This window comes from Oryzias latipes, chromosome 11, assembly GCF_053564925.1.
Source record: "Oryzias latipes strain Hd-rR chromosome 11, Olatipes_Hd-rR_3.1".
NCBI lineage: Eukaryota > Metazoa > Chordata > Actinopteri > Beloniformes > Adrianichthyidae > Oryzias > Oryzias latipes.
The window spans coordinates 25,202,604-25,225,475 of NC_136247.1; the positions used below are offsets into that span (position 1 = coordinate 25,202,604).

Sequence of the window (22,872 nt, forward strand, 5' to 3'; positions counted from 1 at the left end):
ATACAATAAAACATACAATTATTCCTTTAATTACATCTATTGAAAAGCTGTCAAAATTGCATTTCACATAGTTTATTTACGACCTTATCTTGTTTTGTGTAAGATGTACCTTGATTTTTGGCAGGTAAATACTTTTACCATATTTCCAGTGTCAGGTATAAGATGCAATTAAAAAATAGATTTAATTCTATAAACTCTATTCTGCAATCTCAAAATTGCAGGATCCATTTTTAAAATATGAAATTTATAACAAGACAATACAGGAATAAAATACAAAAAAAAAATTACTTTCGAAATTATTAATTAAAGTCTACTCTTAAACGCGTGCTTTACTGGAAACTAATGTTTTAAAAACATATTCCCGTCGAGTTCCTTTTATTTTCAAAATAAAATCAGAGCGCAAAAAAATGCAAGCATTTGAAAAAACAGAAAGCCGAATTGGCTTTTATTATTAAAGCGTAACCCGGATGTTATAAGGTTTCTGCAGTGTTTTGGGTTTCATGTGTTTCTTCCGTGATGTGTTAACGTCAATAAGTGATTGTTTGGCTTACTTTGTCTCTTAAAGCTACGTCAAAAAACACAGAATAAAAAACATCTTTCGTGTCGGATATTATTTTGCTAAAGATGTCCACACTTCGGGGTCTCAAGGGGTTCATCAGCCAGCGGCTAACGGCGGCTGTGGAGGACATTCTGGGACACTTGGAGAAAACAATCCTGGAGTATGAGGAGGAGACGGAGCGCCGCCATCGCGACCTTTTGGATGTGGTTCTAACGGCTGAGATGAAGCAGCAAGAAGATGCGGGTTCGTTTCCGTGAAGCCCACTAGCCAAACCCGCATTAGCAACGTTAGCTGCATCTGAACCTAATGGAAGGCTAAGCAAATATCTACATTAACTGCAGCTAACACCAAGACTCAGTCATAATAATAATAATGTTAAAACACTAAAAGAGAAGAAAAAAACTCTTACTACTCACAATTCTTTGCTCACATGTTTTGCTGACAACTGACACAAAAATACAGCAAAATACACAAACGTAAACAACAGATGTGGATTTAAGATCAGAAAGGATTTCGTTCTGTTTACATTTTTGGGCCTTATGCTTACATTTTTATAGGTATTTTTCTTAGTATGCAATTATGATGACACATTATACATTACAGAAGAAATAATTGAATATTTGTAAAATTCCACACAGTACCGTTGAAATTTTTTGTACATATAATTATAAGCATTGGCCCCAAAGCCTTATGAAAGTCATTTGTGCAAAACAAATATTTAAAAAAGGTAACTATTGTAATGTTAGACAGGATTTGACTAATTTTGGTTGTTGTTGGCTTTCGAATTCTAATGAATGGTGATGAGCAAAGACTCTTTGTAGGAACTACAAATCCAATTGATCTTTTCATGTAAATAATGTTGATTCTCACACAGCAGTCAGTTGTGGTGTACCACAGGGCTCTGTGTTTGGTATTATTCTGGTTTCATTTAGCAATGTGGTGGCAAAGCATTGTACAGTGCTTTGCTCATAAAACTCAGCAATTCTCAAATATTAAACCATGTTCTTAGTGGTCTTTTAATTATGATTATGCCATTTTTTGCCAAAAACCTGTGTCGTTTCTCCAGAGCGGCAGGAGTTCATTAAAGTCGTGGGTCCAACCACTGTTGCTGAGAGCTCTGTGTTTACACGCTCTCCCGCCAGCTTACAGCCCCTCACACCCCCAACCTAACATTGGTGGTGCGACAAACATGACGAGCAATATTGGTGCTATCCAGCCGTACAGCTTTGAGCCAGATTTCCACGCCGAAAACACAATTTTCATCGGAGATTCCGGCTTTTTCTCAGGAGCGTTTTCTTCTCCACTGTCGCCTTTTTCTTCGTCAGTGTGGTGATTACACAGAGAAACCCCTTTGATGTCATCTGTTGGTCACTTTTATAGATTATTGGCATCAAGATAAAATAAGATAAGATATTAGAACTAATAAAGCTTCATCTTGTTTTGTGTAGTGCTCTGAGACGAACTCAGTTTTGAAGTGTGACTTTATTAATAAACTAAGAAACATTATTGTTAAAATTAAATCAAATTAGTGGCAGAAAGTCAATAAAAAGTCTTTGTAAAAAAGTATTTCACAACAACTTCCTAAACTCTACACATAAACTTTTCCTAACTGTAATCCTTCTTTTTCTGTTTGTGTCTGCTTCTGCATTTTCTGCAGACATCCAGGAACCTTTGGCAGGAAAACAGAGTCCTTCAACGCAGGAGAGGAGATCCCATCCGGAACAAGAGAATCCCAACTCCGCACTCCTAAACATCAAACAAGAACAGGAGGAGATCAGCATCTCTGAGCTCCGATCCAGCCCCGTCTTTGTGAAGACGGAAGATGAGGACAAACCCCAGTTTCCTCAGGTTGAAGAGCCCATCATCATTCTGGATGAAGAGGACTCGGAAGGACCGGAACCACAGACGGTACTCAAGACTGAAGCCAAAGCTGATCTTTGCAGTACGACCCAGGAGCCTCATTCAGACGTAAATATCAACAATGCTTTAAATACGATTGGATTGAATTCTCTTAACTTGTTTCGGTGCTCTGAATGTGGGAAAACATACAGCTCCCAGAGTTACCTGAAACTGCACACACAATATCACGCAGAAAGACCCTACAGGTGCCCCGTGTGCAGGAAGTGCTTCACGTGGAGAGGACGTCTACAGAAGCACATGAGGACCCACACCGGGGAGAAGCCTTTCAAATGCACCGTGTGCTGCAAACGCTTCAGTGAAAGTGGGAATCTGAAGGTCCACATGAGGATCCACACGGGAGAAAAACCCTTCAGCTGCTCCTTTTGCGGAAAAAGCTATGCCCAGCGAGGAAATTTAAAGATGCACATGGCGATGCATAGAGGCGAGACGACGGTCAGCTCCTCACGGCTTCAGCACAGCCAGACGGAGAGCAGAACCTCTTTGAGAGGACCGGAAGAAACGGCACACTCTGACCCACATCCGCGCTTTCAAGCGAGTCCTGGACTTCAGCACGTGACGGGAAACGGCGGAGTCCCCGCCAACTGTTGGAGGGCGACCGCGTGCAAAAAAAGCTACAGCTGTTCTGAATGCGGGAAGAGATTTGGATTTAAGGGACAGCTGGCGTCACACATGAGAGCTCACACGGGCGAGAAGCCCTTCAGGTGTCCGGTCTGCTGGAAGTGCTTCTCCTGGAACGCGTGTTTGCAGAAACACATGAAGATTCACACGGGCGAGAAACCGTACAGGTGCACGGTGTGCGGCAAAGGATTCATCGAAAGCGGCAACTTGAAGGTGCACATGAGGATTCACACCGGGGAGAAGCCGTTTAACTGCTCCGAGTGCGGCAAACGATACAGACAAAAAGGGAGTCTGACCAAACATATGGATGTTCACAGGGAGCTGAAGTGACTCAAGTCTGCTCGACAACAGACAAAGAATCAGTTTCCTTTGATGTTCTGAACTTTGACCTACTGAAAAATCTATTTGACCAATTAAATGGTAGCAATAACTCATTTTAGCGCATACCGGTTGATGCCCGTCTTTAACCCTTGTGCTATCCTAGGCACATTGACATTGGGAGTTGGGTCATCTAGACCCACTAGACAGTGCTCTGAACCTTTTTTCTTCAATGATTTGTGATCTTCACTGGTGTCCATGGATTACATGAAATCTTTCCACCTTTATCCACCTTTGTCATGGTAGGGAGAACACGTCAATGTAAGGGGGGGGGGGGGGGGGTCATCTAAGATAGCACAAGGGTTAACTGCAGAAAAATGCCTGATGGTCTTGTATTGTTTATTAAATGTTACTGAAATTCTCTACGGCAGCCTCAGATTTGACCAAAGACACATTTCAGAATTTTCCGGTTGACTTTATGAGTTTCTAAAAAAAAAAGGATAACTGTTTTGTCCTTTTGAACAAAATCTTAAAGGAAAATGTTTTACATGCAACTCGCTACTTCAGGGTCCAGGGATGTCATATCCTGAAAAACAGAATTGAAGCTGATGTTTATAACATTATTTACTGTTTGTCATTTCTATGTTTTGAATTTTAACATATAAATAAAAAAATAGAAAAGCTTATATCAACAAAAAAATCTGGTTTAAGGTTTTAACTTCAAGATAAACTGGCCAAAAAGAATAAGTCCTGCAGTGACGATATATTGCTCCGTAGATTTTGGTATTTAAATTCCTTTTTAACAGCAGAAACATAAAGTTTTTTAATGTGGCTTTTAAAGTAGAATTTTAAAACAAAAATGTTCAAATCTGTGTGATATCAGCCTATGAGAACTTTACCCAGATTAAGGTTGGTTACCACGGTTACAAGCGACAACTTCCAGTTAAGGCAAATGGAGTAATCAGCATTTTTTTTGATTTCTTGTAATCTTTCCTGAACAAACAAAACAAAACAGATCCATAATTTCGAGGGGTTATATTTCAATTCTAAAAGCTGAAAATCAAATGGATCATTTTCATTTTTTTATGTTTTTAAAAGAAAATTGAAATACTTAAAAAGTACAGAGGCCCTAAAAGTTCTTAGGAGTGAAAGCGGTTAAAGTTTCTGCCTCTAGATCACACAGAAAATAATTACAGGAAGCCGATTTTTCCAGATTACGTCACTAAATTATCCTGTTTGGATGACTAAAGTGGATTGCACTTCACTCTTTTGCACCAGAGAAGTGATCAAACAGGTCATTTCTGCACAATAATTGAAATTGTGTGCGTTTCTGTTTCTGTTGATTTCTCAGATATAAATAACTTGGAGACAATGGCAGAAAGGATTTGCCCTCCAAACAGTTAACTTTGTGGCCAAATGTGTGATTTCAGATTTTGTGGCAGCCCATGATTACAGTCAGACTATTGCAAATGCAGAATGAAACAAATAAAAAAACACAAGAAGTCCAAGCTTCTTAAGCAACTTCATATTTTATTTTTACTGATTTTGAACCAATAAATACACAAAATGATGCATAAATAATTTAGTTGAATGCTGCTGTTTCTTTCCTGAGCAGATTTGTTTTTGGGATAATTTTTTTTTTTACAAGGAAAGACACTTAAAAAGCTGAGGGAAGTTCAATAAAACAAATATGATTTGCGTAAAAAAAAGATCTGTAAGCATACAGTCATGGTATAATATCATTTGAAGGGTTGAATGACTTACCATTCAGACAGAACTTGGCATTTCACAATCCACTCCTGACCTACTGATCATGACGTTAAACAGTTCGTTTTCTGGCACCTAAAAATAAATGTGTGTCATCTTATGGGGCCTATATCATAAAAAATCTACTTTTCTTTTGCTTTTAAGTGTTTTATAATGTTAATTCCTCACAAAAAACAACCCCAAAGGAGTATTTTGATCCATTCACGTATTTCTAATCCTTCAAAAACCTGCTCCCTGAGCACTAGCCCCTCCCAATTCACAGAAATGAGTGGGTCATCACATTGTGACATCACAAAGTGAGAAACCGCCCCCTCCAGGAAGAGTCTGTGCTGCCAGCTCTGCCCCCCAGGCCAACACTCACGCCCACTTTCTCCATGGAGCTAGTGGTGATCTGCAAAACGACTTCATTTTCTGTGTACAACTTGCACATCAGTCTTTGCAAAAGTTCTGACGTTTTTGTTTGCGCAGACATGCCGCCGAGATTCATGACGTCTAGGTTGATGTCATGAAATGGGCGGCACCCACATGGAGGAAAAGGCGGAGCCTCAGAGATCGAGGTGTCTTACTTCCGGGTAGGGAAATGAGCTGTGAAATTAACTAATTTTTTCATTTAAAAATTGTTCTTTAGTCTGCCAAAAGTAATATAATATCATATATATGGATATAATTTACTCTGAAAGGCTTAAGAAAAGCAGGATATAGCCCCTTTAAAGGAATAGGACATGACAAGAAGATTTAACAAAGAAAAGAAGAAAACCAGCGTCGTTACCTCCAATAATTCACTCATAATCTCAGGAAAACATGTAATTAAATGTGGCCACTCTGGGCTTCTGTACTTTTCAGCGATTTTTAACTGGTAAAACCTGCTAAGGGGTAAATGTGATCTTAAAAGGTTGAATCTACACGTTTCCCTTGTTATATTAAATTGTAGATCCTCATGGTGCTGAGAAGAATCCAGAAACAAACATTCTGAATCATTCACACAAATAAATAAACAACTTTGAGTCCAATAATTAGCGTAAATCCGTGCTATGTTTGCTGATCCGCTCTTGGCCTCCGCCTCTGCAGGTCACTCGTTTAAATTGTATAAGATGTGGCGTTTCAGGTTGATTCCAGCGTCTTCCTCGTAGCTTCGCTGCGGGGAAGACTCGCCGACACACTGGTGGTACTTCAGCTCGGTGAACCAGGCGAAGGTCTTCTTGCAGATGTCGCAGCTGTACTTGCGTTCAGCGTTGTGGACAGACATGTGGGACTGCATGCTGGCCTTGTTGGTATATTTTTTACTGCAGATTTCACAGCTGAACGGCTTCTCTCCTGTGTGAGTCCTCATGTGAACCTTCAGGTTGGAGCTGGAAGTGGATTTGTGGCCGCAGACTGAGCAGAAGTACCTCTCCGTGTGCTGCCTCATGTGGATCTTTAAGTAGGAGCTGTAGCGAAACGCCTTACTGCACTGAGGGCAGCTGTGTGGCTTCAGGTCCGTCACGTATTTCACTCCTGCTTCTGACGTTTCGTGTTTCAGCGAGTTTAAGTTCAACTGCGGTTTCCTGTCGTCTTTCCAGAAGTCGCTGTCGACGCTGTCGTCCGTGTCGGCCTGCAGAGATTCGGACGCCTTGTCCTCAGAAAAGCTGAACGGATTTCTGCCAGAATCACTTTCGGAGTTGGATTCCGACTGAACTTTACGTTCCGTTTGCCAGCAGTTGCTGTCGTCAGTGTCGGCGTCGGAAAACTCTGGAGTCCCGGCGTTTGCCTCTGCTTCTGCGCTCTCCTCGGCGTGAGGACGCCGAGACAACTGCGGTTTCTCTTCTTCGTCCTCTGTCTTTAGGCAGATGGGACTGAAGTGGAGGTTGGAGACGACTGTTTCCTCCTGCTCCTCTTTAATCTGAGGATGCAGGTCTTCCTGCTTCACCTCCTCTCTGCATGCGAGCGGTTCTGCTGTGTTCTGAGAAACTTCACCACCTCTCTCTGGGATAAAATCTGAGTCAGTATTTTTGGAAAAGCCGTCATTTTCCGCTTTAATGGACATCTGAGGCTCCGCGTCCGTTTCTGGCTGTAAATGTGCCTCTGTGTTAGAAATCCTAGTGGGTTCTGTTCTGCCCTCGTCCTCAGCTGTGGCCTCCGTCTGCTCCTCCTCTTTGTTCTCGGTCTTGCCATCGCCAGGATCTGACGACTGATGGAGAAGTTTGTGTTTGGATAACAGATAATAGGTGTAGAACTCAGCAGCGCAGATCCTGCACCTGAACACCTTTTTCCTCTTCTCATGGACTTCCATGTGCTTGGTCAGATGCCGCCTCCACGCAAAGTCTTTGCCGCACACGGAGCAGCTAAACTGCGTTTGCCTGGTGTGGATCCTCATGTGCTGAATGAGCGCGTCTCTATCGCTGCAGCCCACGTCACAAATCGAACACTTGAGCGCCCTCGAGTGACATTTGAGGTGCAGGTTTAAATCCTCCTGTCCGGAAAAGGCCTCTCCACACTGGGAGCAGCTCAGCAGCTTGGAGGCAACCTGCTCCTCATTCTGGCTCTGATGATACTCCGAGAATTCACCAGCACAGCTGTGGTTTGCCAGGCTGGACTCCAAAGTGAAGGTTTTGCTACAAATGATGCAGCTGGACAGCTTCTCTCCAGTGTGGAGGGTTGTGTGTATGGTCAGAAGTCCTCCTGTTAGGAATGTAGTCCCACAAAAAAAGCAGCTGAATAGTTTTTTAGTTTGACCTTCTGACTCACTGATGGACAATTCTTTCTTTAGATCATTTAGTTCTGAAATCGCAGGACTTCTCTGTTCACAACAACCAGTACTTTCATTTTCTGGTTTACAGTTGAGATGTTTTGTTTCACCAGATACAGAGCTGACGTCCTTTAGATCCTCAGTCAAACTTGAAGATGATCCCAAAGCGTTCTCTTGGCCTCTAACGAGAGGCTCCTTCTCCTCCAGACTGTAACTTTGCAGGTAAGCTGGAGTTTCTCCTCTCAGTTGCTGATGGAAATCTGAGAAACACAAACACTGTTATAGAATCACTGGTTTGTTCCTGTCTGGCTGTTATTGCAGAGTAAATTTAGAGGTTCTGCTTCTGTATAAAACAGGGTGAAATCTGGGTAAAATGACTGTCGTCTAGTTAGGATTAAACCAAATATTGTAAAGTGAAATACCAGTTAATGATATTTACAGGCAAAAGACAAACATTTCTGGAGCCAAAAAGATGTTCATATACAAAAAAATCGGTCTTTATTCATTTAAAATGTATTGAATGTTATTTAATGTAAGCCATCTACATAGTTCAAAAGAAAAATTGTATTAAAACGTATATTTGGTTCATATTTGATCGTGATCAGACCTTAAAAGCCCTTTTTCTTTTAAAGAAATTAATGTTTTATTTAAAGTTTTTTTTATATATATTGCTCATGTATTTTCTGATTGTAAAAAAAATTACAGTATTCTCAACCTAATCATAGTTTATTCTTCCCATGCAGTTGTGTGGTGCTAAGTTTTTAGGACCAAACTGTTGAGATAACCGCATAAATTGATCTGAAATGTCATTAATGTAACAAACATTGGTTCTATAAAAAGATCAAACGGATTGGATGGATTTTTTTATACAAAACTGATTGTCTTAACCATATTTTCTGCCCCCCCGAGAGTGTAATACCTGAAGGTACATCTTATCATTTTAATCACAGCGTGGAAACAGTGAGATTTACTGCTGCAAGGAATTCTGGGATGGCGGTTCATGACTGTGGGTTCTGCTATAAAATAACAGGATAATCAAACTATCATTTAGTGTAAACTATAAGGTAAATTTATAGAATGCAGGCAAATTTAGGAGGTAATAAGAAGCCTCACAAGGAATGTAGTCGGAATATTAAGTTGCAATGTATTATTTTTAATGAAATAAGTTGAAATAAAAGGAAAAAAGATTTCAAAATAAAAGCAAACTTTAATAAATAAAGATGTCTAGAAACTGTCATTTGTAAACTCAATCTTTTTTACAGCTTTCTGCTGTGATATCTCATTCTAGTTGTAGCTTCAGTTCATCTTAAGATAAATAACAGTGTGCATTGATATATTAATATTATAAAACCTCTTAGTTTGGAGAAATGTTTCTCTTTACAGAGTTAATTTACAAAACGATGTACAACAGCTCGTAAAATTGTATTTATTCAAATTAATTAAACCCTACAATAAAATAAAAAACTTAAGCAATAGGTGTTGGTGGTGGGGCTAACTTAAAAATGGAATCAATCACCGAAAACTTACAGCTCGGAACTGAGCTGCAGTGCTAGCAGGCTAATAAAGCAATTTAGAGTCTGAAATTTCAGGTCCAGCATACGAACAATAAAAAGCTAAAGGATTCGAACCTGTGTAATCCAGAGCAACTTTCTGCCGTTTAGGGTTTAGCTCCATCGTCACAGAACTATTTACAAACTGCATTCAGCAAACCAGCTAAAGCTACAGTTAGCATCACTGTCTGCAAAGCACTGTGCTAACTCGCGAACCGCTTCCGGCACATGTTTAAAAAAATAAGAGTCCAGCGACTTTCCCTGTTGATACACTCCGTGCGCACAATTCATATTACAATACGTGTGGGTGTGTCTTATGTCAAACAAAATCCCCACTCACCTTTATTTTATTCATACATTTTAATATAGCATTAATTTAAAACATTTTAAGCTTTTATTGATAATTCTGATAGTCACATTTTAAATACTTTGCTCTGCTAAAATATACAGTTTTGGATCTCTTAGTAGTAAATTTAAAAATATGTAAATATATAAATCTGTTCTGATAAAGGGGATAAAATTGCTGCATCGTTACTGTGGTAGCAGTGGTTTCTCTGTCTGTGCTCTTATTTTGAAGATTAAACTGACAGAACGGAAGTGAGTCGACCTGCGTAGACGAACGCAAACGACCATAAACGTGTCATTGATGCCATCACTCATTGACTCCGTGAAAATGTCCACAATCCAGATCGTCAAATACTTTTAAATACTTTTTTATTCATTTGCTTGATACTCGAAATTGCAGATTGTTTCATGAACACGTGAATGCAACATCTGAACCACGCATATCCTCACTGAAACCTTATTTTCCCATGTCTCAGTTGGATTTTGTATGTTTACAGTGATAAGATGACGACAAACCTTTATATTAACATGCACAACATCTAGATGTTTTTTTTCCTCCATCTATCCGCTTCAGAAAGACTTCATCATCATATCTGTCTTAAACCATTTCATGTTTTCCTTAAATATAACTATTTTTAACATGTCTCATAACACCTGAGGAGCTGTAGGAATATTAATGGGAGATATAATTCATTTTGTGAGACAGGAAGATCTTGATTACTCTATTTGATCTTAAGAAGTGTTATAGATTTCTTAATGTTCTTGTCTTGTCTTTGAGTTTCCTGTTGACTAGCAGAGCTGGACTTCCAGGTTTGACCAGGAGGATCCAAACGCATCAAAGAGGAGCCAGAGGAGGATAAAAGAAAGGAAGAAAAAAGGCTTTTGTGGAAAACACGATAATCCAGAGGGAGGTGAAGCCCAACAGCTGCAGAGATGTAAACAATGCAGCTGGAAGCTGAAGGAAGTGAAGCATTAAAATTAAGTTATTTAACAAAACTTTTGCACAACTTTGTACTGTCATTCTTTCCATGAATTATTCCAATCTTCTAACTATTGATAACGATGCTACATGAAGGAGAGAAACACCAGTTCTGCTTTACTAGCTAAACATGTCGTTGATAAAGAATTAACAGTATAGGATCCAAGTTTGTCTGAAACTCCAAATCATATAAAGCATCCTTGACTAACAACATGATCTAGGTTTGAAATCATAAAAATGAGCTCTCTCATAAAGTTTGTTTAAGTTTCTTAATGGTAAATTTACTATCACACTAATGCACATTTTGCAGCTTCAAACATTAAACAATATTTTGCACTTGAATTAGCCATATTTGACAGTGAAAGGCTACCATACTAAACTTGTCTGGGTCATTTAAAAAATAAAAAAAAATTAACAAACTTTTAGTAAAATGTTTGATGCAGATTTTATTTTAGCAGCGTCAGGCAAACCTACTTGGACCGTTTAGTGACAGGCCAAAGTTTTTCTCTTCAAGATAAAAGTATTTTTGTTACTTTTGAGTAAAAATACACAACTTTTTTTGTTAATTTTTCTGATATAAATGAATCTCCAACAGTATTTTTATCCATTGTGAAATCGCTCCCAGTGGTCTTTGAATTATTATGGTGCAGTTTTTAGCAAAAAGCCTGTGTCTTTTTTTTAGGACATACTTTCTGCAGAGCAGCAGAAGTTCATTAGAAATTCTCCTCTCAGGGTTGTGGGTGTGGAATAAGCCTACGTTGATATCCCAGCATTCCTTTTGTTTACAGGTTCTCCTGCTAGCTTACAGACCCTCATAACCCCAAGCTAACATTAGTGTAGCAAAAAAAAAAAAAAAAGGCAAACTAGGATCAGGACAGCTGGATAGCTGCAATATTGCTCACCGGGTGGAGATGTGAGGGGCTGTAAACTAGCAGGGAGAGTCAGGGAGACGTCAGGGCAGGATTAATCCATGCTAACAGCCCCCCCCCCCCCCCCCCCCCCCAACTCTGAAGCAAATTTCTAAAAAAACACTGTAGAAACTATGGCCTAGAAAAAAACAGGTTTCTAGATTTAGGCTAAAAATGACATAATTATAAATGAAAGACCATTGGGAATGCTTTGAAAATACATCAACAGATGATCAGAGTGGGTCTTTAAAAGTCTTGGGGGTCCATGTTCGGACTGTCACAATGTTTTTTTAACGCATCTGTGAGTCGTCCAGGCTGCTGCTGCTGCTCTGGACGCCACATTTGTGCCTCTTCAGCTGCTTATGCCAACAGAATTGTTGGTCGCAGGACGTGCAGCTGAAGCGTTTCTCCCCCGTGTGGACGACCATGTGCTGCCCCATGTTTCCTCTGTCTCTGAACTGCTTCCCACACACCGAGCAACCGAATGGCTTTTCCCCCGTGTGGCAGCGCAGGTGTCTCATCAGCGAGTCCCTGAGACCGAACACCTTCCCACACTGAAAGCAGGGGAACTGCCGTACGGCACGACGTCTGTTTTTATACGTAGGGCGTCCGGCGGTGCCAGCTTCTCTCGTTTGGCTGAGGGAGTCTCCACGGACGCAGTGGTGGAGTCTGAGCTGATGAGGCAAAGCGAATGTTTTGCTGCAGGCGGTGCAGCTGAGCGGCGGCGCTCCGGCGTGGCTCCCCATGTGTCTCTGCAGCTGCCTCTTCCAGAGAAAAACTCTGCAGCAAACTGAGCAAGTGAAGCCCTTTTCTCCTGCGTGAGCCTGCAGGTGGTTCTTCTGCGTAAAACCTTTAGTGCTGTTGGCATAACTGATGTCTTTGGGGAGCATCTGAGGTTCAGAAACATGGGAACTCTCCTCTTGAGACTGAACACATCCAGGATGTTCAGCAGATGCTGCTCCTTCATCTGCAGCCGTTTCTGCGTTGTCATCAGCGCCGTTCAGCTCTGTGTTTCCACATCGATGGTTTTTCAGCTGATAGACCCAGTTGAATCTCTGGCCACAAGTGCTGCAGCCGAGTAGTTTTTCTCCTGTGTGGCGCACCATGTGGTACCTGAGGTGCACCTTCTGAACGAACCTTTTGTTACAGAACGAGCAGACGAAGGGCTTCTCTCCAGTATGGATTCTCATGTGGGTCTTCAAATTTGAGTTTTGGCTGAACCTTTTTCCACACGCAGAGCAGCAAAATGGTTTCTGGAGGGACCGACAAAGAACTTTTTGTTCAGCACCAGGCTCAGACAAGTCTGGAATTTGGTTATTATTCCTTTGTTCTGGTTCTGCTGCTTCATAGTTCGCTCCTCCTTCATTTGGGTTTGGGTGAAACAGCGGAGAATGAGGTTTCTCGTCATCTTCTTCGCTCTTCAAAGGTATGGGGTAGGTGATCCCAGCCTCCACCAGGATCTGAATCTGCTCATCTTCCTCTTTGATGTTTGCACGATTGGGTTGCTCCTGCTCCACCCGCCTGATCTTGTCTTGGTGCTCAGGAGGAAGCCCTTCATCCCTCGCAAAAGCTTGGTTAACGTCTAAGGGGGGGAAAAAGCAGTTTTTTTTAAATAACACGTTTGTATACATAAGTAATTAAAGTGTTGTTGTTGTTGGTTTTTAAATAAAGTGCTTAAAAATAATAATTTATAGAAAAAGTCACCCTTTATTTATTTATTTGTTTATAACAAGACAACTCTATATATTTTTGCACAAATAAGGCCTTTATCCATACATCTAAATACAAGATTTAATCACAATAAATTTAGAGCCAATTTATTTAAAAAAAAAAATAAACAGAAATGTGGCGCCAAAGTACAAATTAATTCAGCTAATTCACCCAACTTTAAAGCTTTTATTTTGAAACCTAACAAACATATCCGGTATTGACAGGAAACTTTGATTTTTATTGGCGGTTTCTGAAAGAATGAAATCGTTTTTGCGTGTGTGTTTTTTTTCTTTCTCAAACTCCTCTTCACGTGTAAGCAAAACGATTTTAATTTCATAAATCTTAACTTTTCCAGGAGCAAAGACAGACACCGACCTGCTCCTGGTTTCTGCTGCTCCGCACGAGCCTGATCATCCTCCTGGCGACTGCGCCTGCGCTGGCTGTGGCGCTCCGTCTCCTCCCGATACTCCGCGATGACCGCCTCGAACAGGCCGAAGATCTCCTCTGCGGCGGCCGCCAGCCGCTGCCGGACCTGCGCCCTCAGCACCTGCGCTTTCGACATGTCTTCACCCCAGGGAAGGGATCCCAGCCGCCGCTTCTTGCTGCGCTTCCGCCGCTGCTCCCCCCGCTCGCTCCGTCCGTCACACCAACCCCTCCCTCTCTGCACGAGCCCCCTGCGCACGAGCCCCCACGAGTAATTGAATATCCAAAAAATAAAGACAATCAATTTAAAGGATTAAACTAGAGCTAAAACATGACATAGACACAAAACATGTAATCTTTTCTCAATTATTTCATCCTACTCCCTGATATTTATGTTTTTTTAAATGAAAATATATTTAATTAGACTACTGAACTTTCTGATTCTATTATTGGCACTTAAAAATTTGTCTCTGTTTAAAATCAAATCAAAATAAAAATACAAAGCTTGTTTCTTGTTTTTTTTGTTGTTTTGGGAGGAAATAATTGTCTTTGTACATAGATAAGTAAATGTTAGAGGTGGTTAGCTGATATTTCAGACAAAGAGGTAGAAGATATTCCTACTGATAGCTACATTAGACAAAAACATATTTAAATACTTCTATCTTGGATCATTTTTAGAGTCTGCATTTATTTCAAAGCAGAAGAACAAAAAAAGACACTATTTACCAATCTAACACACCTGTTTTGCATGATGCAGCTCTGTACCTTTGTGTTGTATGTAGTAATTACTGTGTGTCATCTGTCGGGGCTAAACGCCGCAGACTAAATGCCACGCTGTCTGTGATTTTTATTGATAAGCGGCGTCGGTCCGATCGATGAAAGGTCCTCTTGAATCAGACGCAGCCTGCTGTGATTGGATAAACGGGAGGTGTGTGCAGCTCCTTAAAGCACAGCAAGTCTTCTTTCTCTTTCGGCTTTTCCCATCAGGGGTCGCCACAGCGAATCATCGTTTTCCACCTCACTCTATCATGGACATCTTCTACCCTAACATTAGCCAACTTCATGTCCTCTGTTAAGACATCCATGTATCTCCTCTTTGGCCGTCCTCTTGCCCTCCTGCCAGGCAGCTCCATCTCCAACATCCTTCTACCAATATATCCACTATCCCTCCTCTGAACATGTCCAAACCATCTCAGTCTGGCTTCTCTGACTTTGTCGCTGACACAGGCAACATGAGCCGTCCCTCTGATGTACTCGTTCCTTATCCTGTCTAACCTGGTCACTCCTAAGGAGAACCTCAACATCTTCATCTCCGCTACCTCCATCTCAGCCTCTTGTCTCTGTCTCACTGCTACCGTCTCTAACCCATAGAGCAGAGCTGGTCTCACCACCGTCTTGTAAACCTTTCCTTTGAGTCTTGCTGACACTCTTCTGTCACACAACACTCCTGACACTTTCCTCCACCCGCTCCAACCTGCCTGCACTCGCCTCTTCACCTCTTTTCCACACTCCCCATCACACTGAACTGTTGACCCCAAGTACTTAAACTCCTGCACCTTCTTCACCTCAGCCCCCTGTAACCTAACGCTTCTACCTTGATCCCTCTCGTTCAGACACATGTATTCTGTCTTACTACGACTGACCTTCATGCCTCTTCTTTCCAGAGCAAACCTCCACCTCTCTAGCTGTTCCTCCACCTGCTCTCTACTCTCACTGCAAATTACAATGTCATCCGCAAACATCATTGTCCAGGGAGATTCCTGTCTTACCTCGTCTGTCAGCCTGTCCATCAGCATAGCAAACAAAAAAGGACTCAAAGCTGATCCTTGGTGTAGTCCCACCTCCACCTTGAACTCCTCTGTCTGACCTACAGCACATCTCACCACCGTCATACTTCTCTCATACATGTCCTGAACTACTCTGACATACTTCTCTGCCACTCCAGACGACCTCATACAGTACCACAGCTCCTCCCTCGGCACCCTGTCATACGCCTTCTCTAAATCTACGAACACACAATGCAGCTCCTTCTGACCTTCTCTGTACTTTTCCATCAACATTCTCAAAGCAAAAATGGCATCAGTGGTGCTCTTACGGGGCATGAAACCATACTGCTGCTCACAAATCTCCACCTTCTTCCTAAGCCTGGCTTCCACTACTCTTTCCCACAGCTTCATTGTGTGGCTCATCAACTTTATTCCTCTATAGTTGCTGCAGTTCTGCGTGTCACCCTTGTTCTTAAAGATCGGAACCAGAACGCTTCTCCTCCATTCCTCTGGCATCTTCTCACTCTCTAGAATCCTATTGAACAACCTCGTTAGAAATTCCACTGCTGTCTCTCCTAAGCACTTCCATACCTCCACAGGTAGGTCATCAGGACCAACGGCCTTTCCGCTCTTCATCCTTTTCAGAGCCTTCCTAACCTCATCCTTTCCAATCTCTGCTACTTCCTGCTCCACAACAACCACATCTTCCTCCCTTCTTTCCCTGTCATTTTCCTCGTTCATCAGCTCCTCAAAATACTCCTTCCATCTTTTCTGTACACTCTCTTGGGTTGTTAGCACCTTTCCATCTCTGTCCTTAATCACCCTTATCTGTTGCACGTCCTTCCCATCTCTGTCTCTCTGTCTGGCTAGCCTGAACAAGTCCTTTTCTCCTTCCTTTGTGTCTAACCTGTCAAATAGCTCATCGTAAGCTTTCTGTTTGGCCTTTGCCACCTCTCTCTTCACTCTACGCTGCGCTTCCTTGTACTCCTGTCTACCTTCCTCCGTCCTTTCTACATCCCACTTCCTTTTAGCCAACCTCCTCCTCTGGACGCATTCCTGTACTTCCTCATTCCACCACCAAGTCTCTTTACCGTCTTTCCTCTTTCCAGATGACACACCTAGCACCTTCCTACCTGTTTCCCTGATAATCTCTGCTGTAGTTTCCCAGTCCTCTGGAAGCTCATCCTGACCACCCAGGACCTGCCTCAACTTCTGCCTAAATTCCTCACAAGTTTCTTCATTCTGTAGCTTCCACCACTTGGTCTTCTTTTCTGTTTTCCCTCTCTTCTTCTTCCTGACCTCCAGAGTCATCTTACACACCACCATGCGGTGCTGTCTGGCTACACTCTCTCCTACCACCACTTTGCAGTCATTAACCTCTCTCAAATGACCTCGTCTACATAGGATGTAGTCCACCTGAGTACTCCTACCTCCACTTCTGTATGTCACTCTATGTTCCTCTCTCTTCTGGAAGTAAGTGTTGACTACAGCCATTTCCATCCTCTTCGCAAAGTCCACCACCATCTGTCCCTCCAGATTCCTTTCCTTCACACCAAACCTGCCCATCACCTCCTCATCACCTCTATTGCCCTCACCAACATGCCCATTAAAGTCTGCTCCAATAACAACTCTCTCTCCTCTGGGGATACTCTCTATGACCTCATCCAACTCACTCCAGAATCTCTCCTTCACTTCTAACTCACAGCCAACCTGTGGCGCATACCCACTGACTACATTCACCATCACCCCTTCAATTTCCAACTTTAGGCTCATCATCCTGTCTGAGACTCTTTTCACCTCTAGAACACTGTTTACAAACTCCCCCTTCAGAATCACTCCTACCCCGTTTCTCTTCCTATCAACACCATGATAGAACAGTTTGTATCCTCCTCCAATACTACGTGCCTTGCTGCCCTTCCACCTTGTCTCCTGCACACACAGTACATCTACCTTCCTTCTCTCCATCATGTCTGCCAGCTCTCTGCCTTTCCCTGTCATTGTGCCAACGTTAAGAGTCCCTATTCTCAAACCTATGTTCCTGCCTTTTCCCTTCTCTCTCTGGCCACGGACCCTTCTGCCTCCCCTCTTTCTTCCACCAACAGTAGTCAAATTTCCACCGACACCCTGTAGGTTAACAGCATCGGTGGCGGTCGTTGTTAACCCGGGCCTCGACCGATCCGGTATGTCTAAAGTGTTGTGGATGATTCGCATGGTTATTTTGGCAATTTTTTACGCCGGATGCCCTTCCTGACGCAACCCTCTCTATTTATCCGGGCTTGGGGCCGGCACAGAAGTTACTGGCTTGCAACCCCTGTGGCTAGATTCCTTAAAGCACAGCAAGTAAACATGAGAAAATAACAAACTGTAAATATCAGACAAACACCAAATCAAAACAAATAAAGAACACATTTTTGCCACTTCCAACCTGATTCTGCTTAATGTAAGAGCATTTAACTTGATAGTCAGAAAAACATTTGTATGTTGTGCTATTTTCATTTTGACAAACCCCCAACTGATCTCAACAGTCCCTGCATCCAAATCCTCGTTTGGTTCTCTGTCCTTTCAGTCCGCTGCAGCCGGAGACGGAAAGTATTTACAAAAAGAAAGGGGTTTTCAAAAGGTATCTAAATGAAACAAAAGAATGCCATAAGGTTATAATTTTTATGTGTTTAGACTTTTTGTGCTGCAGGTTTCTGTCCGTTTCCTGTGACCCATTTTCCTTTCTCTGAAGGTATTTATTGCCTTTTGTCAGGTCACTGTTGAAACTTAGAATATTAAAGGCTCATGCTGAGACCACCCCTCTGATCAGCAGAAGACTACGGATTTCAGAAAAAAGAAACAAAAATTCAGACTGTGCAAAGATGCGTCAGATGTAGAAGTTTAGCCGCATGGACCCCAAAACATTTCATAGCTGAAAATGGTTTTGATGAAAAAAAGACCAAATTAAAATTTGAGGTATTTTTTTCTTTTTTTAAATAAAGTGTGACTGTCATGAAAAAAGAGCCAGTAGTTAGTTTCAAGTATTTCTCCAGTTAGTCAATTGAAATTCTACGGAGCCTGTGTCCTGACATGAAAAAAAAAAAATCTCGTTCCCACAAATTAATATTTCGTTCCCATGAAATATATAGTTCTACTGGCCAGCCAGCTGCGGTATGGAATGATGTAGTTTAGGGTCGAATAGGAATGATAATATTCAGGACTTGTCTTTTATTAAGCAGTCACTTTACATCCAAAGGCTAGCAGGCTACATGCCACGTAGCCCATCCTTTGTCCTATTGTCTTTGAACGCATCACAATTACAGGGCCACGGTGATTGGTCGAGATGCATTATGGGATATGTGTGATGCATGATGGAATATGTAGCCTTCAGATGTAAAGTGACTGCTAAAGAGTATGTTATTAAAAGACAAGTCCTGAATATTATTATTCCTATTCGACCCTAAACTACAAAATCCCATAGCGCAGCTGGCTGTCCGTCTACCGGCATGACAAGCAAAAGAGCTCTGTGGCGTAGCTAGGAGCGATGTCCGGAGAATCGCTGCGGATTGGCGAAGCACAGAGCTTGGGCATCCTAAATCGTATGATATTTTTCTTATTTTCATTGGGACAATAATAAATTGACGATTCTTGTTTTTCTTTTTCCTTTCTTAAATGAATGTGGGTCACAGAGACACGGACGTTACCACTGAAAGCGGCAGGACAGAGAGAATATCCGTGTTTATGAATGGCTTATGACGTGAATAATTATTTCGTTTGCACGAATGAATTATTTTGAGGGAACGAAATAGTATTTCGTGGGAACGGTATATTAATTTGTGGGAACGAGATATATTTTATTTTTTCCATGTCAGGACACGGGCTCCGGAAAATACTATTTGTCTTTGTTTATGATAAAGGTTTTGTAGATTTGTCAGTTAAAAGTAAAATTAAATCATTGTTAAAAAAAAAAGACATTGTTGTTAAATAAACTGCAATCATGGAGACGGTCAGATGAATTTCACACATTTATTCAATAAACTGAAATGACTTAAACAACTAAAAAAGACTTTAGAACTACAAGACTGATTAAAAATAATTTAAAAAGAAAAACATAAATGATCAGGAAATAGATAAATGAATCCATGGAGCTTCAGTCAATGAGGGTGAATAAAAAAAAACCCCGAAAAGAAACCAGGTGTGAGAACCGACATGTAAACCTTAACCAACTTGCAGAAATGAAAACTGAAAATAGCCGACAGCTGGAGAGAATAAACTGTTATTTCACTATTTAGGTGCTTGCATGTGTTGACAAGTCTAAAGTTAAAAAAAACTGTTTTAATTAGGGAAATGTGTCCTTAAATAAGGTAAAAATCCTCAAAATTAGTACATGGTTTGTGGCACCAAACATATATATTTACTGGTAATAAAATTGTGATCAGGATCTTCAAAGAGTTTTGACTGTAAATGTTTTATCATCTGCAAACGTCATGTAAATATATTCTATCAGACATTTTGCTCACGTCTTCAGATGTATTTTGCCATCAAATAAATGGAGTTATGAAGCTTTATGAAGAAACTTTATTAACAAAAATAAACGTTTCTGAAAGGCGGAGAGAGAAACTTTGAAAAGAAAGACACAAACATGCACAGAGAAGTATGCATGGCGGCGCTTTTGGCGCCCGCCATGGTGAGGACAGCCAGTGGTTTGTCCAACCAGCTGATTTACAGGTCCAGTTTGGAGGTCCTCACGGGCGTGGAGGCACAGGTGAGAGTTCAGTAGCAGCGCAGGAAGAAGGTGTTGCAGGCTGTTCCACGCAGGCAGTCACAGAGACGCCCGATGCGAGGCCCATGTTTCATGGCGCAGCGCTCGCCTACGTCACACTGGGAGAACAAAGACGACCTTCAGTTCTGTGACGAGGCTTCAAAAGCACTAAAAAATAACTGCTAACAGTGTCAGAAAAGGATGAAAATAACTGCTTTTCTGACCTCTTTACAGCTGGACTGTGAAACATATTTTCCTATAAACTCATGGAGGTCCTCAACACAGTCCTAGATTTGTGCCTTTATATCTTCAAGATGGTTTATTTTTGCTACTCTGCAGCTTTTATACACCCCTGTATTGAGGTCTTTGTTACAACAAGGATCTCAGGAGCGTCAGACGAGCCTTGTTCTCACCCGTGGGATGACGCTGGCTTTCTTCTCCACAGAGAGGCCCACGCTGCTGTCAGCTTCGTCCAGGAGACCCTGCAGAGCTTCAGCCTGGAGATGCAAACAGGCCGTCAGAGAGACCACAACAGGTCAACGAGACCCAGCTTCTCAGAGTTTGCAACTCAGACTCACTGTATATAGCATCAAAAAGGCCTAATTCCCAAAGAAAACATTATTAAACTTATGTATTTTTTGATGGCCAAATGTTGAAGCTATTTATTTGTTTGCACTGCAAAAATGTGTCACATAAAAAAAATCTTATCAAGAAAGTTCTTCAATCTTAGTTTAAGAAAACATGTCTTAGTGACTAGAATTTCTTCCTTAAAATAAGAATTTTACTTCATTGTCAGATTTGTTTTTGATTATTTAAAGAAGAAATGTTCAAAGAATTTATGACTTATTTCTAGGGGGCATGTTTTTGCAGTGTATTTATGTTCTAAAATGAGATATTTTTCCATTTTCTTTGTTTCTCCTACATTTGATTGATTAAAATCTTTTTGCATTTCTTGTCTGAAGTCTGGAACTTTATCCTCACATTGAACCAAGCTGCAGCTTCACACATTAGTAAAGCACTAACTGCCGCATTTTGTACAAAAAAAATTGTTAATAAAAGCAACAAAAAACTCGTGAAAAGACATTTTAAAAATGATATTTTGGTATTTGGCAGTGGTCAGGATCTTTAAAGTGGTAACTGCTGTACACAAAAGTTACAAGCTTCTCTTGTCTTGCCCATTAAGATAGTTTGGAATTTGTTTATTTCAAGCAATCAAAATAAATAGATATACATAGATATATTAAACTTAGGATAATTAGCCATGATTTGATTGGAGAAATGGAAAAATGAGATAATAAAATAAGAAAAAATCTATTTACATGCATGCATATGTCAATGTTGCTATTATAATTACACTTTATCATAAATAAATCCATTTGTATCTATAAATAGAACACATGACACACAGAAAAACAATTAAAGTTTGCCAAGAGAATTTAATCTATCATTGTTTAAATTATATTTTAACAGTTATAATCTGTAATTTGACGCTTTCTCAATTTTACCAATGATTGAAGTTGCAAAGAAAATGTCATTAAAGAAGTCAAATAATTGTGGAAACTATTGCGTTTTGTTGTTTTCTTGTCACAGTGACCTTTGAATGACATTCTTGGCTTTATCAGACAAACCTTTTTGACAAACAAAAGGCTTTTTTCATTACCTTCATTCTTGGTCCAAAAATACTCATTTGATTTTTTAATAAAGAGCTTTTTTCCATTTTCTTCACCCCAGTAAACAACAAGTGTGCAATTTTAAGAGTTACTGACATTTTCTTTTTATGACTCTTTTATATTTTGTTTTAAATATAATATTTGAAATATTAAAATGGACAAATCGCTGGCAAATTATCTGTAATTTCTCCCTAAACTTCTGTTTCAGATATGACTTTCATTTAAAAATTCTTTATTATACCAAAAGAAATTAAAAAAAAACTACCAGTTACCATCAAGGATTATTAGCATAAAGTAATCTAGTTAAAAGCAAATCTATTAAACTAAATCTATTTAATACAAATAAAACAATTTTAGCTCCAGGAAAAAAATCCATGTCATTTTTGAATCTTTCACTCCTTAGACATTAGATTTTTGGAAATACTAAACTACTCAAGCGGGGGAAAAAGTATTTTACTTTGAAATATTTTTGTCTAATCTCACTTCCTGCAGCTTCTACTGATGATTTTAGGGGGAGAAAAAAAATCACTCACCAGTTCATTGGTTGTGAGTCCCAGAGCCGGCTCGGAAAGCTGCTGATTTTCGGACGACCTCTGACCCTGACACACCGATGCCATGACGGTCAGACAGACGGACAGGTAGACCACCGCTCGCATGCTCTCCATCTCCAAACCTAAAAAGCCCAGACAGGAGCATCAAGCAGAGAAAGACACCTCCTGTCTTGAATGAAAATGGATGTGAACTCACCTGAATTGTCTCTGAAGCTGTTTTCTTCAAACGTTTTGAGAGAACTTTCCTTGGTTCTGTCCTCAGCGAATCGACTTTGTGCTTTTCCTGTGCTTCTCCTTGGAGTTTTTACTTTTCTTTCTTGGC

At 40.8% G+C, this 22,872-nt stretch overlaps 4 protein-coding genes across 5 annotated transcripts; 1 reads left to right on the forward strand and 3 right to left on the reverse strand.

The window, feature by feature from the left end:
- The first annotated feature begins 468 nt into the window (after positions 1 to 468).
- On the forward strand, positions 469 to 11,589 carry LOC101163503 (uncharacterized). 2 transcript variants are annotated; one of them, XR_013658929.1, is made up of 3 exons: positions 469 to 802; positions 2,217 to 8,129; positions 10,581 to 11,589. XR_013658929.1 is itself a non-coding variant. In XM_020706955.2 (2 exons), exons 1-2 carry the CDS (start codon positions 625 to 627, stop codon positions 3,425 to 3,427), a joined length of 1,389 nt encoding a protein of 462 aa, XP_020562614.1. In that variant the 5' UTR covers positions 469 to 624; the 3' UTR covers positions 3,428 to 11,589. The 2 variants fall into 2 exon arrangements, 1 of the variants encoding a protein (XP_020562614.1); XM_020706955.2 differs by having other exon boundaries at positions 2,217 to 11,589.
- On the reverse strand, positions 4,926 to 9,671 carry LOC101163259 (uncharacterized). Its single transcript, XM_004073922.5, has 2 exons — positions 9,536 to 9,671; positions 4,926 to 8,167 (listed from the first exon to the last, which is right to left on the reverse strand). The coding sequence occupies exons 1-2, from the start codon at positions 9,606 to 9,608 to the stop codon at positions 6,252 to 6,254; spliced, it is 1,989 nt and encodes a 662-aa protein (XP_004073970.3). The 5' UTR covers positions 9,609 to 9,671; the 3' UTR covers positions 4,926 to 6,251.
- Positions 10,155 to 14,051, reverse strand: LOC101163015 (uncharacterized). Its single transcript, XM_004073921.5, has 2 exons — positions 13,775 to 14,051; positions 10,155 to 13,271 (listed from the first exon to the last, which is right to left on the reverse strand). The coding sequence occupies exons 1-2, from the start codon at positions 13,959 to 13,961 to the stop codon at positions 11,980 to 11,982; spliced, it is 1,479 nt and encodes a 492-aa protein (XP_004073969.1). The 5' UTR covers positions 13,962 to 14,051; the 3' UTR covers positions 10,155 to 11,979.
- A 6,078-nt stretch (positions 14,052 to 20,129) lies between these two features.
- On the reverse strand, positions 20,130 to 22,872 carry cart4 (cocaine- and amphetamine-regulated transcript 4). The gene is given in 4 exon segments (NM_001204782.1): positions 20,130 to 20,448; positions 20,743 to 20,826; positions 22,533 to 22,672; positions 22,747 to 22,872. Coding segments are annotated over 3 exon segments (324 nt in total). The 5' UTR covers positions 22,665 to 22,672; positions 22,747 to 22,872; the 3' UTR covers positions 20,130 to 20,340.

Excerpts from the sequence above, each read along its gene's own strand:
- LOC101163015 (XM_004073921.5), bottom strand. The coding sequence starts at position 13,961 with ATGTCGAAAGCGCAGGTGCTGAGGGCGCAGGTCCGGCAGCGGCTGGCG. Across the intron at positions 13,272-13,774 it reads GCAGCAGAAACCAGGAGCAG|ACGTTAACCAAGCTTTTGCG; the intron begins GTCGGTGTCTGT and ends TCCCCCCCTTAG.
- LOC101163259 (XM_004073922.5), bottom strand. The coding sequence starts at position 9,608 with ATGCAGTTTGTAAATAGTTCTGTGACGATGGAGCTAAACCCTAAACGG. Across the intron at positions 8,168-9,535 it reads AGTTGCTCTGGATTACACAG|ATTTCCATCAGCAACTGAGA; the intron begins GTTCGAATCCTT and ends TGTGTTTCTCAG.
- LOC101163503 (XM_020706955.2), top strand. The coding sequence starts at position 625 with ATGTCCACACTTCGGGGTCTCAAGGGGTTCATCAGCCAGCGGCTAACG. Across the intron at positions 803-2,216 it reads GAAGCAGCAAGAAGATGCGG|ACATCCAGGAACCTTTGGCA; the intron begins GTTCGTTTCCGT and ends CATTTTCTGCAG.